Below are 17,107 nucleotides of genomic sequence, written 5' to 3' on the forward strand. Positions count from 1 at the left end.
AGAAGGGATCGGAGGGAGGGAGCGGGGAGAGAAGGGATCGGAGGGAGGGAGGGAAGGGATCGGAGGGAGGGAGGGAAGGGATCGGAGGGAGGGAGGGGAGAGAGAAGGGATCGGAGGGAGGGAGGGCGGAGGAAAGGGATCGGAGGGAGGGAGGGGGGAGAGAGAAGGGATCGGAGGGAGGGAGGGGCGGAGAGAATGGATCGGAGGGAGGGAGGGGGGGAGAGAAGGGATCGGAGGGAGGGAGGGGGGAGAGAAGGGATCGGAGGGAGGGAGGGGGGGAGAGAAGGGATCGGAGGGAGGGGGGAGAGAAGGGATCGGAGGGAGGGGGAGAGGAGAAGTGATCGGAGGGAGGGGGAGAGGGGAGAGAAGGGTTCGGAGGGAGGGGGGAGTTAAGGGATCGGGGGATTGGAGGGAGGGAGGGAGAGAAGGGATCGGAGGGAGGCGGGAGAGAAGGGATCGGAAGGAGGGAGGAGGGAGTGAAGGGATCGGAGGGAGCGGGGAGGGAAGGGATCGGAGGGAGGGAGCGGGGAGAGAAGGGATCGGAGGGGAGGGGGGGAGAGAAGGGATCGGAGGGGAGGGGGGAGAGAAGGGATCGAAGTGAGGGGGGGTAGAGGAAGGGGGGAGAAGGGATCGGAGGGAGGAGGGGAGAAGGGATCGCAGGGAGGAGGGGAGAAGGGATCGCAGGGAGGAGGGGAGAAGTGATCGGAGGGAAGGGGGGGGGAGAGAAGGGATCGGAGGGGGGGGGGGGGAGAGAAGGGATCGGAGGGGAGGGGGGGGAAGAGAAGGGATCGGAGGGGAGGGGGGGGAGAGAAGGGATCGGAGGGGAGGGGGGGAGAGAAGGGATCGGAGTGAGGGGGAGAGAAGGGATCGGAGTGAGGGGGGAGAGAAGGGATCGGAGTGAGGGGGGAGAGAAGGGATCGGAGTGAGGGGGGAGAGAAGGGATCGGAGTGAGGGGGGAGAGAAGGGATCGGAGGGAGGGGGGAGAGAAGGGATCGGAGGGAGGGGGGAGGGAAGGGATCGGAGTGAGGGAGAGAGAAGGGATCGGAGGGAGGGAGAGAAGGGATCGGAGGGAGGGAGAGAAGGGATCGGAGGGAGGGAGGGGGGAGAGAAGAGATCGGAGGGAGGGAGGGGGGAGAGAAGGGATCGGAGGGAGGGAGGGGGGAGAGAAGGGATCGGAGGGAGGGAGGGGGAGAGAAGGGATCGGACGGAGGGAGGGGGAGAGAAGGGATCGGGACGGAGGGAGGGGGGAGAGAAGGGATCGGAGGAGGGAGGGGGGAGAGGAGGGAGGGAGAAAGGGATCGGAGGGAGAGAAGGGATCGGAGGGAGAGAAGGGATCGGAGGGAGGGAGGGAGAGAAGGGATCGGAGGGAGGGAGGGAGAGAAGGGATCGGAGGGAGGGGGGAGAGAAGGGATCGGAGGGAGGGGGGAAGAGAAGGGATCGGAGGGAGGGAGGGTGGGAAGAGAAGGGATCGGAGGGAGGGGGGAGAGAAGGGATCGGAGGGAGGGAGGGGGGAGAGAAGGGATCGGAGGGAGGGAGGGGGGAGAGAAGGGATCGGAGGGAGGGAGGGGGGAGAGAAGGGATCGGAGGGAGGGAGAGAATGGATCGGAGGGAGGGAGAGAATGGATCGGAGGGAGGGAGAGAATGGATCGGAGGGAGGGAGAGAAGGGATCGGAGGGAGGGAAGGAGAGAAGGGATCGGAGGGAGGGAGGGAGAGAAGGGATCGGAGGGAGGGAGGGAGAGAAGGGATCGGAGGGAGGGAGGGAGAGAAGGGATCGGAGGGAGGGAGGGAGAGAAGGGATCGGAGGGAGGGAGGGAGAGAAGGGATCGGAGGGAGGGAGAGAAGGGATCGGAGGGAGGGAGAGAAGGGATCGGAGGGAAGGGGGAGAGAAGGGATCGGAGGGAAGGGGGAGAGAAGGGATCGGAGGGAAGGGGGAGAGAAGGGATCGGAGGGAAGGGGGAGGAGAAGGGATCGGAGGGAGGGGGGGAGAGAAGGGATCGGAGGGAGGGGGAGAGAAGGGATCGGGGGGGGGAGAGGGGGAAAGAAGGGATCGGAGGGAGGAGGTGGAGAGGAGGGGGAACGAAGGGATCGGAAGGAGAGGGGAAAGAAGAGATCGGAGGGAGGAAGGGGGGAGAGAAGGGATCGGAAGGAGGGAGGGGCGAGAGAAGGGATCGGAAGGAGGGAGGGAGAGAAGGGATCGGAGGGAGGGGAGAGAAGGGATCGGAGGGAGGGAGGGGGGGAGAGAAGGGATCGGAGGGAGGGAGGGGAGGAGAAGGGATCGGAGGGAGGGAGCGGGGAGAAGGGATCGGAGGGGGGAGAGAAGGGATCGGAGGGAGGAAGGGGGGAGAGAAGGGATCGGAGGGAGGGGGGGAGAGAAGGGATCGGAGGGAGGAAGAGAGGGGATCGGAGGGAGGGAGGGAGAGAAGGGATCGGAGGGAGAGGGAGAGGAGGGAGGGGGAGGGAGAAGGGATCGGAGGGCGGGAGGGAGGGAGAGAAGGGATCGGAGGGAGGGAGGGGGGAGAGAAGGGATCGGAGGGAGGGAGGGGGGAGAGAAGGGATCGGAGGGAGCGGGGAGAGAAGGGTTCGGAGGGAGGGAGCGGGAGAGGAAGGGATCGGAGGGAGAGAGGATGGGAGAAGGGATCGGAGGGGAGGGAGTGCGGGGGTAGAGAAGGGTTCTGAGGGAGCAAGGGAGAGGGAGAGAAGGGTTCGGAGGGAGCAAAGGAGGGGAGAGAAGGGTTCGGAGGGAGCAAGGGGGGGGAGAGAAGGGATCGGAGGGCGGGAGGGAGGGAGGGGAGAGAAGGGATCGGAGGGCGCGAGGGAGGGAGGGGAAGAGAAGGGATCGGAGGGAGGGAGGGGAAGCGATGGGATCCGAGGGAGGGGAGAGAAGGGATCGGAGGAGGGAGGGGGGAGAGAAGGGATCGGAGGGAGCGGGGAGAGAAGGGTTCGGAGGAGGGAGCGGGAGGAGGAAGGGATCGGAGGGAGAGAGGATGGGAGAAGGGATCGGAGGGGGAGGGAGTGCGGGGGTAGAGAAGGGTTCTGAGGGAGCAAGGGAGAGGGAGAGAAGGGTTCGGAGGGAGCAAAGGAGGGGGGAGAGAAGGGTTCGGAGGGAGCAAGGGGGGGGAGAGAAGGGATCGGAGGGCGGGAGGGAGGGAGGGGGAGAGAAGGGATCGGAGGGCGCGAGGGAGGGAGGGGAAGAGAAGGGATCGGAGGGAGGGAGGGGAAGCGATGGGATCCGAGGGAGGGAGGGGGGAGAGAAGGGATCGGAGGGAGGGAGGGGAGAGAGAAGGGATCGGAGGGAGGGAGGGGGGAGGGAAGGGATCGGAGGGAAGGGGGAGAGAAGGGATCGGAGGGAGGGAGGGGGGAGAGAAGGGATCGGAGGGAGGGAGGGGAGAGAAGGGATCGGAGGGAGGGAGGGGGGAGAGAAGGGATCGGAGGGAGGGAGGGGGGAGTAGGGATCGGAGGGAGGGGGGAGAGTAGGGATCGGAGGGAGGGAGGGAAGGGATCGGAGGGAGGGAGGGAAGAGAGAGAAGGGATCGGAGGGAGGGAGGGGGGAGAGAGAAGGAATCGGAGGGAGGGAGGGGGGAGAGAAGGGATCGGAGGGAGGGGGGAGAGGAGAAGTGATCGGAGGGAGGGGGGAGAGAGGGGTTCGGAGGGAGGGGGGAGTTAAGGGATCGGGGGATTGGAGGGAGGGAGGAGAGAAGGGATCGGAGGGAGGCGGGAGAGAAGGGATCGGAAGGAGGGAGCGGGGAGGGAAGGGATCGGAGGGAGGGAGCGGGGAGAGAAGGGATCGGAGGGAGAGAGGGTGGGAGAAGGGATCGGAGTGCGAGGGGGTAGAGGAGGGGGGAGAAGGGATCGCAGGGTGGAGGGGAGAAGGGATCGGAGGGAAGTGGGGGGAGAGAAGTGATCGGAGGGGAGGGGGGGGAGAGAAGGGATCGGAGGGGAGGGGGGGGAGAGAAGGGATCGGAGTGAGTGGGGAGAGAAGGGATCGGAGTGAGTGGGGAGAGAAGGAGGGGGAGAGAAGGGATCGGAGGGGGGAGAGAAGGGATCGGAGGGAGGGAGGGGGGAGAGAAGGGATCGGAGGGAGGGAGAGAAGGTATCGGAGGATGGAGGGGGTAGAGGAGGGGGGGAGGAAGGGAAGGGATTGGAGGGAGGGGGGAAGAGAAGGGATCGGAGGGAGGGGGAAGAGAAGGGATTGGAGGGAGGGAGGGAGAGAAGGGATCGGAGGGAGGGGGGGAGAGCAGGAATCTGAGGGAGGTGGGAAGAGCAGGGATTGGAGGGAGGGAGGGGAGAGCAGGGATCGGAGGGAGGGGGGAGAGCAGGGATCGGAGGGAGAGGGGGAGAGCAGGGATCGGAGGGAGGGGGGGAGAGAAGGGATCGGAGGGAGGGGGGAAGAGAAGGGATCGGAGGGAGGGGGGAAAGAGAAGGGATCGGAGGGAGGGGGGGAAGAGAAGGGTTCGGAGGGAGGGAGAGAAGGGATCGGAGGGATGGAGGGGGGAGAGAAGGGATCGGAGGGAGGGAGGGGAGGAGAGAAGGGATCGGAGGGAGGGAGGGAGAGAAACGATGGGAGGGGGCAGAGAAGGGATCGGAGGGAGGGAGGGAGAGAAGGGATCGGAGGGAGGGAGGGAGAGAAGGGATCGGAGGCAGGGAGAGAAGGGATCGGAGGGAGGGAGGCGGGAGAGAAGGGATGGGAGGGGGAGAGAAGGGATGGGAGGGAGGGGGGGAAGAGAAGTGATTGGAGGGAGGATGGGAGGGAGGGGGGAGAGAATGGATCGGAAGGAGGGAGTGAGGGAGGGTGAAAGAAGGGATCGGAGGGAGGGAGGGGAAGCGATCGGAGGGGAGGAGGGAGAGAAGGGATCGGAGGGAGGGAGAGAAGGGATCGGAGGGAGGGAGGGAGGAGAGAAGGGATCGGTGGGAGGGAGGGAGGAGGGAGAGAAGGGATCGGAGGGAGGGGAGGTAGAAGGGATCGGAGGGAGGGGGGGGGAGGAGAAGGGATCGGAGCGGGGGGGAGGAGAAGGGATCGGAGCGGGGGGGAGGAGAAGGGATCGGAGCGGGGGGGAGGAGAAGGGATCGGAGCGGGGGGGAGGAGAAGGGATCGGAGCGGGGGGGTGGAGAAGGGATCAGAGGGAGGGGGTGGCGAGGGAGGGAGGGAGTGGGAGAGAAATTCTGTAAATCCATCAATTTTTCATGAAAATCGTAAATTGTTTATTATTATTTATATTGATGTATTTTTGACATTTGTTGCAGGAGCCCAGCAGCTGGAATGGAAACACACGTTCCTGTTGTTTTCCTTGACTTAAATGGTAAATTTTCCTGTAGTTTTCTTACTCAATGCACCAGTTGAATGGGGGCGGGGGGGGAATAAAACTTTTTTTCCCTAAATTTAGAGGATGGGCAATCCGAGTGATTTTACCAGTGTCACACACGCTGACAAATTTATCAAAACTATTAGCATCTTACCTTGATGTTGCATATTTGTGCAGTGAAGGCTTCCTCAACTAAGGTTCACTATTATTTTTTTTTTAACATAACTATTTGACAAGTACTTAGCATTCATCATAGGCATTATTACCTTAGGCAAAGGCAAGTTACTTGCCTGAATTAATGGGCCCAAGTTTCCACATGATTTGCGCCTGATTTTTAGGAGCAACTGGTGGAGAACGGACTATCTTGGAAATCGCAATTCTCCACATTTTTTTTTCTGCAGTTCTGGTCAGGTAGAACAGTTCTTCTTTGGAACAGAATTTTTTCTTCAAAAGGGGGCGTGTCCGGCCACTGACGCCTGATTTGATAGTTTCCACAGTGAAAACGTACTCCAAACTAACTTAGAATGGAGCAAGTGAAGATTTTTGTAGAACTGAAAAAACCTGTTCTACACATCAAAAAATCAGGCGCAGGTTACAAATTAGGCGTCCAGAACGAGGTGTGGGGGGGAGGGGTGGGGGGGAAGGGAAGTCATTAAATTCTACAATAAATCCTTATTTATACTTCTACAAATATTATACAAGTGAATCCAACCTGAATAAACATTTATAAGCAAAGAAAAGATTAAATAAACCATCTTCCTACCTGTGTGAAAGTGCTTCAGGCACGGAGAATACTGCAGTCAGCCTGAGGCACCCGTTCTTCTCGCGGGGGGAGGAGGCGCCCGTTCTTCACACGGTGGGGGGGTGGAAGAGGAGGCGCCCATTCTTCCCGCGGGGGGGGGGGGGGGGAGGTGCCCGTTCTTCCCGCCGGGGGGGGGGGGGGAGGAGGCGCCCGTTCTTTCTCGTGGGTGGGGGAGGAGGCGCCCGTTCTTCACACGGGGGGTGGAGGAGGTGCCCGTTCTTCCCGCGGGGGGGGGGGGGGGGAAGAGGAGGAGCCCGTTCTTCCGGCGGGGGGGGGGGGGGGGGGAGAGAGAGGAGGCGCCCGTTCTTTCTCGCGGGTGGGGGAGGAGGCGCCCGTTCTTCCCGCGGGGGGGAGGAGGCGCCCGTTCTTTCCCGCGGGGGGGGGGGGGGTGTGGGGAGGAGACAGTGAGAAGGCTGCAAGTACTGATGGCAATGTGCTTTTATTTAAAAATGTTCAAAAATTAAACAGCTGCAAAGAACTACAAAAATGGCCGAGTGCCAATGTTTCCTTCACACTACGCGAACGCTCCAACGCGCACGCGCAGCGTTGCCGTCAGGAAAAAACTAATTTAAATAGTACCCGCCCCCTCCCACTTACAAAATCGGCGCGAGTGTAGGCTCCGCCCCCCTGGGCACCGCGCCAGGCAGACAAGGAGCTGCAGAACGCTCCAGAATCGCGAGTTTTTTTTCCGCCGCCGTTTTAGGCGCGACAAACGGGCGCCCAGCTCAGAGGGGCGCCCATTTTTTAATCGTGTGGAAACTGGGGCCCAATGAGTGGAGACCATTATTTTTCTTCTTCCTGATCTAATTAAATTCTAGGTTTCAAACACTGTTAATACCCTATCCAGGCACAGTTACTAGAGGCAGCATGTGTTGCAGGGATTCGCTTGTTTGCAGAGTGTCAGGGAATCTTGGAAGTTCTATCTTTTTACTCCATTCCACAATTTTTTTTCCACAAGAGCCGGAGGGAGAATCATAGAATAGTGCAGCAGAGAAGGAGGCTATTCAACCCATTGATTCTGTGCCAGCTCTTTCGAAGAGCAATCCAGTCAATCCCACTCCCCTGTTCTTTCCCCGTATCCCTCCAGTTTTTCTCCTTCAAGCATTTATCCAATTCCCTCCTGAAAGCTACTATTGAATCTATTTTTACCACCCTGTTGGGCAGTGCATTCCAAATCCTAACCAGTCGTTGCGTAAATAAGTTTTTTCTCATGTTGCTTCTGGTTCTTTTGCCAGTCACCTTAAATCTGTGCCCTCTGGTTCTTGACCCTTCAGCCATTGGAAATTTTATCTTTGCTTACTCTATCTAAACCCTTCTTGATTTCAGCACCTCTATCAAATCTTCTAGCTCCCTCTGTTCGAAGGAGAAGTTCTTTTTTTTTCAAGCATGTGGCAATTTCGAGAGGGCTTAGAGGCAGAGCCACATCGGTCAGGGTAAAAACGCACTTTACAATGTACAAGCATGTCAGTAATCTGCCAAGACTGTCGGGGTACTGGGGTTAAGTGGACACTTACTGAGTCCACCCTTAACACATTTTCCCCACCTAAGGCATTCCTTGCCAGAGTGAATTTGCCCCGATCTAATTTCTTCTTTTACCAATGGGGATGGGCATGGCTGTTACTCAGCTTGGTTCCCGATCTCAAATGCCACTTGCACAAAGTCCAGTTTCTCAGTCCTCTCTCAGTTGTTTGGAGGGATAGAGTGAAGAGAAACTGGGGAGATAATCATTCCTTCCTCCTAGTGGTCCTCGTCCATAGATGTGAATGCAGCTGAACCAATTCTCTGTCCATATCACTGAGGAAATTCTGGGCACAAGGGAGGAATGGCATTAACTGGGGGGAGGATATGGATATAAATTTAAAAATTACCATTATCAATACTCAATAAATGTTATTCCCTTTCTTTAGATTAAGGTATCTCCACTTCTCTTTTTCTTACCCACCTTTAGCAGATGACTTCAGCTCCCGGGAGGATCTGGATGGGCCAGAACCTGGTGCACTGGATGCCAGCCTTGTAGATGAAGATAATGATGAAATTTTTGAACTGCAGATTGCAAAACATCATGACGCAGAGGTGATATAACCTTACAACTTTCATTTATTTAATGCTCCTCAAATAAAATAAACTTCGCCAAACACCAAAAAACGCAGAAAGTTGGAGAGCAAGCAGGAAAGGAAAGGAAATTAGAGAGAGAAATGTTTTTTAGGTGATCGTTTCAGGCATAACGCAAGATAGGAAAGTTGACAAAGATGGCTGTAGCCAGAAAGGAGCAGGAATCACACCTGGTCTTGTGATGGGTGATACTACGTTTTTGTTTTGCAGGGTGGGAGGGGAAGGAGGCGAATAGAGGAAAGAAATGAAGGATCACTTAACGTCCATGGACTGAGAATTTTACAGTTGTTGTAAATTATTTCTCCATCGGTATATAATGAACCCAAAACTGAATCAGGCCCTGCATTATAAAACTTCAATCTAATCAAGGGGTTAACATTCTTGTATTAAGCAGCAAGAGCAAGGCTAAATAAAACTAAATGGAACAGGGATTGAGCTTTTGTTGGTCCCTAACTTGTGACTGAACGATATTGTTCTATGCTGAGCACCACCATCCAAAGCTCATCTCATTGAGAATGGCCCGAAATTTGTGGTCAGCAGCAAAGCAAAGGCATTCGCCGCTGGCCCGAACAACGCTTTGCACAAGGATCTCGCCATCTCTCTGTCGAGAACGTCTGGTTTTCTGACATTTAATTCAAATGAACAAAGTATAGTGGGGATCCCCTTGTATAAGATGCTGTGACATCAACAAGCTGTCTAAGCAAAATTCTCAGTCAGTCAGTGAACCAAAGTGAGTAAGCTCCTAAAATTCTAATTTTTAATAAAATGTTAAGAGAGCAAAGACTGGGGCGCTCACGGGGAAAAGGCATACCTGAAATAAAGATGGACAAACTTTTAGAAAAATTACAGATTGCTAGCTTCGGGGCGGGGGGGGGCGGGGGGTGGGGGGGTGTGCTGTGTGGGGTGGGGGAAGATTGCACACCGCAACCTGTTTCAGAATTGTCAATGATAGACTGCAACTTCAGGATTTCCTGATGTGCACCAAATCCCGAAGTTATGGTCTGCTTCAAAGGCAGAATGGCAGTGAGCACTGCCAGTTCACTGTCGTCCCAACCGCAAACTCTGTATTGCTTTGAAATCATTTCCTGCTATCTGTTAAAATTTCGTCATGTCTCCTGTTTCATATTTGGACTTTTTCTTTTTAGTAATTTGCTGTAAGATGGCCTAGGAATTTATACATGTTAAATGCTACATACAGATTTTTTTAAAATTGTTTCCTAAAGGTGAAAGCAGAGGCTTCCTGGGACTCCAATGTCCATAATTGTGCTTCCCTGAGCAAAGGGACTCCAGCCGATGAACGGGTTTTCCTCATTGTGAAGACTGTGGTGCAGCTTAGCCATCCCGCTGACATGCAGCTGGTGTTACGTAAGCGCATCTGCGTAAACGTCTACAGCCGACAGGTACAGTCGGCAAAGGTGGTCTTGATTTAAAAATTAGAGCGTTTTCTTCATTTTACTTAGTTCCTGGATTCAATGCAGAAAGTAGGTGTGAATTCAAAATGGTGAGCAGGCTAATTCTAATTGAATGTTTAAGACACGTCAGTTTATAAAGATACTGCCCAATGTGAATTGTACCATTCATACTCCTGGTCTGTAGTGTTCCTATAGTTTTAGCCAGGACAACTTTAGGAGTGCTGCAATTGTCTTTGGTGCTCCTGGTTTAGGGAAGGGCAGAGTTCGGCAGTTTCGCTCCTGATCGCTGTCCAGTGGCCCTGCTGAAAAGCATGCTCGTGGGAACCTTAGTTTGAGGATGGGTTTGGCCTCTTATGTGATGCCTTGTGTGGTGGAATAGCTTATCAACACTCATTCGAGCTAAGGTGCTGGAAGGCAGCTGGCACCTGTCAAACTGTAACTCAGAATGAGTTAACACTGAGGGGGTGGAGGGGGAGGGAGGGAAGAAGAATTTTAAGAGGAATTGACTGATTTGGTATGGTGGTCCTGGCGGCTGGAAAAAAAAGCAGGAAGCTTACCAGTGCTCTGTGCTGGAAGGCTGAGATTTTAAATGGTCACACCCTATCATACTCCCCATGTGCAGACCTTGGAGTCCTTAAGCCCAAGCTCTGCGAATCTGTGCTAACGCTTTAGATTTCGGTAGCTGGGGTGTGTGCACTCCATATCAGGCAAGCAACTCTACCTCTATATTTTAGTATCTTGGTTTGGAGACTCTCAAAAATGGTGTTGGGTTTCTGTGTGTGTTGGACATATGGCTGAACCGAAAGAAAAAACAATTTGTTTAGGATGCAGATTTAAGCTGTACTGCTTTGGGAAAATGGTTGAAAACTCTCCCCCCACCGGCCAGAGAATGCCATGAAATGCCAGAAGCTCAGTGTTGGGTTGATTTGCAACTACTGCCTGATCTGGGTGGACTGGGATGAAACATCATGACGTACCTTTTATATTAAAAATATATATAATTTCAGGGTTTTGCACAAAACTTCTTGAGAAGAATGTCCTACAGAAGTACACTTAATACGTGTGGAGTGACCTTTGAGATAGTTTCCAACATCCCAGAGGTACGTAAGTGATAAATATAACAGCTTGATGTTGTTTTGTCAGTTTTTTAAAATAAAAGTGTAACCTTTACGAATGCTGTTTGTGCATATTGCATAACAGGATCTTCAGACAAAATGATATTCTGTATCTGTGTATGTTGGAAATAATGAAAGGAAGGCTCCAGGGAAGGCTGGTTAACAAAAATGTGTAATGCTGCCTGCATGTTTTCTAGGTAAAACATTAGCTTCATGTAATGTATACATTAATCAAAGGTTATTTTAGGGCAATGTGGAAGTCACACTGGGGAACTCATGAGGGGTTTTGATATCGATAGGGAGGAACTGATTCCACTGGCAGGAAGGTCGGTAACCAGAGGACACGGATGCAAGATAATTGGCAAAAGAACCAAGGAGGAAATGAGCAATTATTTTTCTGCAGCGAGTTATGATCTGGATGCACTAGCTGAAAGGGTGGTGAAAGCAGATCCAATAGTAACATTCAAAAGGGAATTGAGGTCTATACGTGAAATGGAAAAAAATTACAGGGCTATGGGACAAGAGCAGGGGAGTGGGATAAATTAGATAGCTCTTTCAGAGACGCACAGGCACGATGGACCGAATGTTTTCCTTCTGTGCTGTAATATTTTAAAACTCTGCATTCTCACATTCTTTTGCTTCGAACATAATTGCAGGAAGACTGCAATAGCCATTAAATGCAAACTAAGTGATTCTAAATGAAGGTAAGTTTTAACTTTTTGTGTGATGCACATTCTTCTGGATCATGAAACCACTCCACACTCCAGAGCGTAACATGCTTCTTGGGGGAAGCTACCCGAACTGACAAGTGCACGTGCACACCTTGATGACCCATTCGAGATCCATCAGAGAATTCTGACCCATATCTCTATCCTGTGGAGGCAGGTAGAGTGTCATCAGCTGCATCAGTTCACTCTCATCGATTGCGATTGGAGTCCGTATTTAAAACAGCAGGATCTATAACTTTACAGCATAAACTAAATGCACCAAAGCTTTTGGTTTATTCTCATGTAATCTCCTTTTGGAAGTTACTATTGAATCTGCTTTCATCTTTCACTCCAGATCATTATTACTCGCTGCATAAAATTTAAAAATTCTCCTCATCGCTCTCCTGGTTCTTTTACCAATGATCTTAAATCTGTCTCCTCTGCTTAACGACCCTTCTGTCAAAACAATTTCTCCCTATCTACTCTATCAGAATCCTTCATGGTATTGAACACCCCTATTAAATCTCCCTGTAACCGCTAAGAAAAACAATCCCCGCTTCTCCAATCTCCACATAACTGAAGTCCCTCAATCCTGGTACTATTCTAGTAAATTCCCTCTCCAATGCTTTGATATTTTTCCTAAAATGCAGTGCCTAGAATTGGACACACTACTCCAACTGAAACATAACCCATGATTCATAAAGGTTCAGCACAACTGGGCCAAGTTTCAGCCTGAGTTGGTCCTGTTTTTTTGGAGCAACTGGTTTAGAATGGACTATCTTAGAAATTGCAATTCTCGGCATTTAGTTTGCTCCAGTTCTAGTCAGTTAGAACAGTTTCAGTTTGGAACAGATTTTTTTTTCAAAAGGGGGCGTGTCCAGCTACTTTCGCCCATTTTGAAAGTTTAGGCAGTGAAAACATACTCCAAACTAACTTAGAATGGAGTAAGTGTAGATTTTTGTATGCTCAGAAAAACCTTGTCTACACTTAGAAAATCAGGCACAGGTTACAAATCAGGCATAGGGAATTGGGGGGGGGGGGGGGGTGAGATTTAAAGGGAAGTTTACAAACATTAAACACTTCAGTTTTACAACTAAAGAGTTATCATCAATACTAAATGATAAATACATCAATAAATCAACCAATAAATCAATCAAAAAAAATTAATGAGAAATAAATTTTTTTAAAAAAATCAATAAATAAAACATTTTCTCCTTACCGACTGCAGTACCAGGAGCCCTCTAACAGCGTGCTGGGATGCCCCCCGCCCCCCCCCCCCCCCGCCCAGTGTGTCTCTGTCAGTGTCTCTATCTCTCTGTCTGTCTGTATGTGGCGTCCCCGAAACTTGGGCCCAACGTCCTTGCTTTTGTACTCTATGCCTCTACTTGACTTCTCCTTTTGAAGATGAAGTGTTCGTGTTTCTATCTTTCCTCTCAACTAAGTCCTTTGACTAGCAGATAGCCTGACGGTTTTTGATGTGCCTAAGTGATCAGTATTGAAGATGCAGCCTGATCAGATCACTTTTATGGTTTTAGAGCATGGCAGCCTCAGATTTTACTGACAAGAAATATGATCAATAAACCTGTTTTGGCAAAAACTAAAATAAATGCTCTTTTTAATATTTTTTTCAGGATTTGTCTTCAGATAACATTGTGGGTAGTGTGAATTATTTGGGCTTTTCCTTTGTTTCCCAGGATGCCCAGGCATCTGAGGATCGTGAAACTCTGGCACGGATGGCAGCAGAGTTGGAAAATGCGGAGTCTGCCGAGAAAGAAGCATACATCGAGAAGTACCTCCGCAGTGTACTGGCAGTGGAGAATATCCTCACTCTGGACCGCCTGCGTCAGGTGAGTTTTACCAAGAGGAAAGAAACCGATCAGGCTGATGCTTTCCCTCTCTCCCAATTTTCACTTTTTAAAACCTCTGGGCATACTACCTTTTAGAACTTGTGCACCTGCATGGTGCCTGCACAAGCAAGGAAGGTTAAAGTTCAGAAAAAGGGGGACTGAAATGTGAGCAAGGTTTAGTATTAAAATAGTTGCCAGATGTTATTTTAGTTTGTAATTTTGTGTGTGTAGATTAAAAATCAGCTGCTCCATAGGAATAGCCGATCATTTTAATTACAGTGGAACCTCGATTATCCATCGTGTTGGAGGTGGCTCCCTGGCACATAATCGAAGCTGGTGGATAATCGAGTGCAAGTTGCTGTATGCTGCTCTGCTTCTCCCTACCCCTCTTCAGCCCTCTCCAGTAACACTTGTCTCTGTTATTTCTGCCCAGTAAGATTAGCTTGGGCTGTGCAGCTGATCTTCCAGTCCATGGCTTTCCTCAGAGTCGAGTGGCCAGGCCAGTCAAAGATGTGAGAGTTGATCCAAAGGGGAGCTATGAACTGATGGATCAGCTGTGTATTGTCAGCTGATCTTTCCAGCTGGGTACCAATAAAACAGTAGGCCCCCAGCTACTAGATCATGAAATCTCTGATAATCAAAGTTTCAATGTAATAGTGATTGATTTTTTAGTTCAGTCAGGAGGCAGAGATGTGGGGGTGGGGGGCGGTGGTGTGGTGGCGGAATGGGTATCTGAATGTCTTCAGTGGGGGCATAAAGGCAAGACTGGAGTATGAGGCAACAATCACTGGAAAGGTGCACTTTGAGGTTTAAAATTGGTTGCTTAAATTGCAGTTGTGCAAAAGTTTTATTGGGTGTGAGCATGGCATGGGACTTGCACATCAGTGTTAGCAGTCTGTTAATTAAATCTGGAGTATATACGTTTTTTCTACAAGTTGCTTTTATGTGTTTTTAACTCTTCTGAACTTTTAGCTCCCACTTGCCATCACTGTCTAAGAAAAATGTTATTTTTAATGGAGTTCATCCATTTATCTGTGTAGATTGGTGTCTTGCATCAACATTTTAGAACCGTCAGATGTTCACCAAATGTCCTAAGCTTCTGTTTCTATCAAGGCACTGACTCTCTTTTTACAATGGCACTGTCTGAACCATCCATATGTTCATATTGTCTGTCAGCATTCTGCATTTGAATATTAGCTTGTCCTTTTCCATGATACTCCAAGGATGAGATAGTCTTATCTTGGTATATCTTGAGTCATTGCAAAGAGAGAAAGAATAACCTGGAATTGAAGTTGTTGCAAATGCAGCACAAAGACCAAAGTGTTCATTGGGACTAAACTATTATGTATGCAATGGGCTGGAGGCGAGAGAGGGGTGAAGCTACTGGTGGAGCAAGTCTTGGAGTAGTGGGTAGTGCATTTTCTTTCTACAGGTACAATGTCTCAAATCCAGCAACCTCGAGACCGTGCCGATTTTCAGATTTTTCCGAATTTCCGACAATAAAATCAAGAGCATACGTATGCTTCCGAGACAAAGTACTAATGGTGGCGTGGGTCAGGTCGGGCTCGGTCGAGGGTCACTCAGCAAGGCTCAGACCGATCGCACGCCATTTAAAATATAGCGATGATGCCGATAACTAGTCTGGCCCAACGGTTTTTGGACAATAATTCCGGATTTTATTTTATTGAATATCAAATGGGATTTTTGCAATGACCGTTTTTCGGACAGCCGGATTTGAGACGTTGTTCCTGTAGTTGCTGAAAATTTATTTGTGACTCTGAATTTAAATTCAGTTCACCAAAAGAAGATTGGCCTATGGTATTTGTGTGTCAGGCAAGTGGAAATGGAGCACTTTAACAACTAAACAGAGCCCAGTAGACGTGCATGAGATTGTCAAAAAATCAATTCATAGCAGAAAATTGGGCAGATGGAATTCACCAGCTTCCACCTCCATTGACCATCTCAAACTCCCAACAGCTTGCATTTATATAGCACCTTTAAAATAATGAATATTCAAAGGAGAGAGCAGGCATGAGGTGTAGTGTTCAAAAGCATGGTTTTAATGATAGGGAGCTGTAGTTGACTTTTAACGGTGGTAATAAAAGTCGAAAAACAATGTTGTTTGGGGAGGTATTTCCACATAGCAAGTCCTAAGATGTCCGAAAACTTTGAGTGGAACAAGGGATTTGGTGGAATTAAAGTTACAGAACAGGACGTAGAGTTGGAAGAGGTTGGCGTGTGGGGTGAAGCAACTGAGGAATTTGTAGACCAGGGCAAGGCCTCTGAATTGTGCATTGGAGAGCAAGAAGCCAATGGAGATTAACAAGGATGGATTAGAGAGGAGTAAAATCAGCTGAATTTTTCTCCACATTTCTGTTAGGCAAGGGATATGGGTAAGATGCAGATCAGCCATGATCTAACTGAATGGTGGAACAGGCTCAAGGGGCTGAATGGCCGCCTCCTGTTCTTTTGCTGCCAGGGACTCCTGCTGAAAAATGTATTTGTTTAATGAAAAATTAATTTGACTCAACGTTTCTCTGCCCAATGGGTTGAACTGAAGCACCCATGGTTAAGGGCTCACATAAGAAGCTGCATGGTGAGAAGCTGCTCAGTATTCATGGAATTTTACTTCAAGACGGTGCTCACAGGAGAGGAGTGGGGAAATTGGCAAAAGAAGTACAAAAATTGAAAGGCTAGCTGCTTGCTTGCTTGCTTTTGTGATGAGCTCTTCCATTTACATTGTGGAACTGCAGATTTCTCTCTCTTGTGTTGTCTGGTCTTGTCCTTGTCCTGATGCCATGTTGTGTTGTTTCTTTTCTACTGTGTTTTGTGAACAGGAAGTTGCAGTAAAAGAACAATTAAATGCAAAACGTAAACTGACCAGAAGGTGCATCAGCTCTCCAAACGTCAACCGGGTATGACTCTAGACGTTATTTTCCCCCCGTGCCTGTGTGTGTGGCTAGGATTGGCATGTGCTTTACATCGTGTTTGCAGGAGCAGCGTGCTTCAGTCTGTCAATTTAAGACTGCTGGCTTAACACCAAAAGTTAATAAACTGAGGAAAGTTCTGCATGATGGATATTTTTGTCCAGTTTAACTGTCTCAAGATTAATTTCACTTGAGACCTTTGAATGTCAGGATTGGGGAAATCTCTCACCCATCAATGTAGGTTTAATTGAAATGGCTACTTTGTCTGTAAAAGATAGGATTGCATTACGGTGTTTAGATATGATTGCAGGGGCCGGCTTTAAGCTGACTCTCCAAAATGGGCCCTTCAAAATAAATGAAAGATTGTGATAAGGCATTAAGGGGTAAACTCTTTCCATTCACCAGTGCATTGGTAACTAGAGGACATAAATTAACGGTCATCACCAAGAGATTGAAGGGAGAGACCAGGAGAATTTTTTTTTAAACACATGGGGTTGTTAGAATGTTGAATGTCCTACCAGAAACAGTGGTGGAAGCAGAATCCATAATAGCTTTTCAAAGGTAAGTGAATAAATGTTTGATTATCTAAAAACTTTCAAAAAGTATGCGGGAAGGGCAGAGTACTTGGTCTAAGTGGATAGCTCTTTCAGAGAGCTGTTGCAGGTGTGATAGACCCCCTGGCTTCCTCCTGTGCTGTAAGATTCTATGAATGAAGCATCATTTGCTGGTCATTGAACTGCTAATGCAGCAATATATTGCAATAAAAATCTCCATGTTTTTGGCAAAGTCGACATGAATGTTACCACAAAGAATAATGAACTGAGAGCAGTTACAAGGGAAATGGTCAATGTCCTTGATGCATGATGATGTAAACACGAGAATTA

The 17,107-nt window shown here is 50.2% G+C and overlaps 1 protein-coding gene across 4 annotated transcripts in view; it reads left to right on the plus strand.

Moving 5' to 3' along the window:
* LOC139272953 (kinesin-like protein KIF13B) overlaps positions 1-17,107 on the plus strand; it is a 247,742-nt gene that overhangs the window by 214,010 nt on the left and 16,625 nt on the right. For 2 of the 4 annotated variants that reach the window (XM_070889117.1, XM_070889119.1), the window contains exons 29-34: positions 5,243-5,298; positions 8,052-8,176; positions 9,439-9,615; positions 10,635-10,727; positions 13,144-13,296; positions 16,134-16,211. In XM_070889117.1, the coding sequence (XP_070745218.1) occupies positions 5,243-5,298; positions 8,052-8,176; positions 9,439-9,615; positions 10,635-10,727; positions 13,144-13,296; positions 16,134-16,211 (682 nt within the window). The remainder of the gene's footprint in view (positions 1-5,242; positions 5,299-8,051; positions 8,177-9,438; positions 9,616-10,634; positions 10,728-13,143; positions 13,297-16,133; positions 16,212-17,107) is intronic. The other 2 variants (XM_070889118.1, XM_070889120.1) reach the window with 2 other exon arrangements.

This window comes from Pristiophorus japonicus, chromosome 9 (assembly GCF_044704955.1).
Source record: "Pristiophorus japonicus isolate sPriJap1 chromosome 9, sPriJap1.hap1, whole genome shotgun sequence".
NCBI classification, from domain to species: Eukaryota; Metazoa; Chordata; class Chondrichthyes; family Pristiophoridae; genus Pristiophorus; species Pristiophorus japonicus.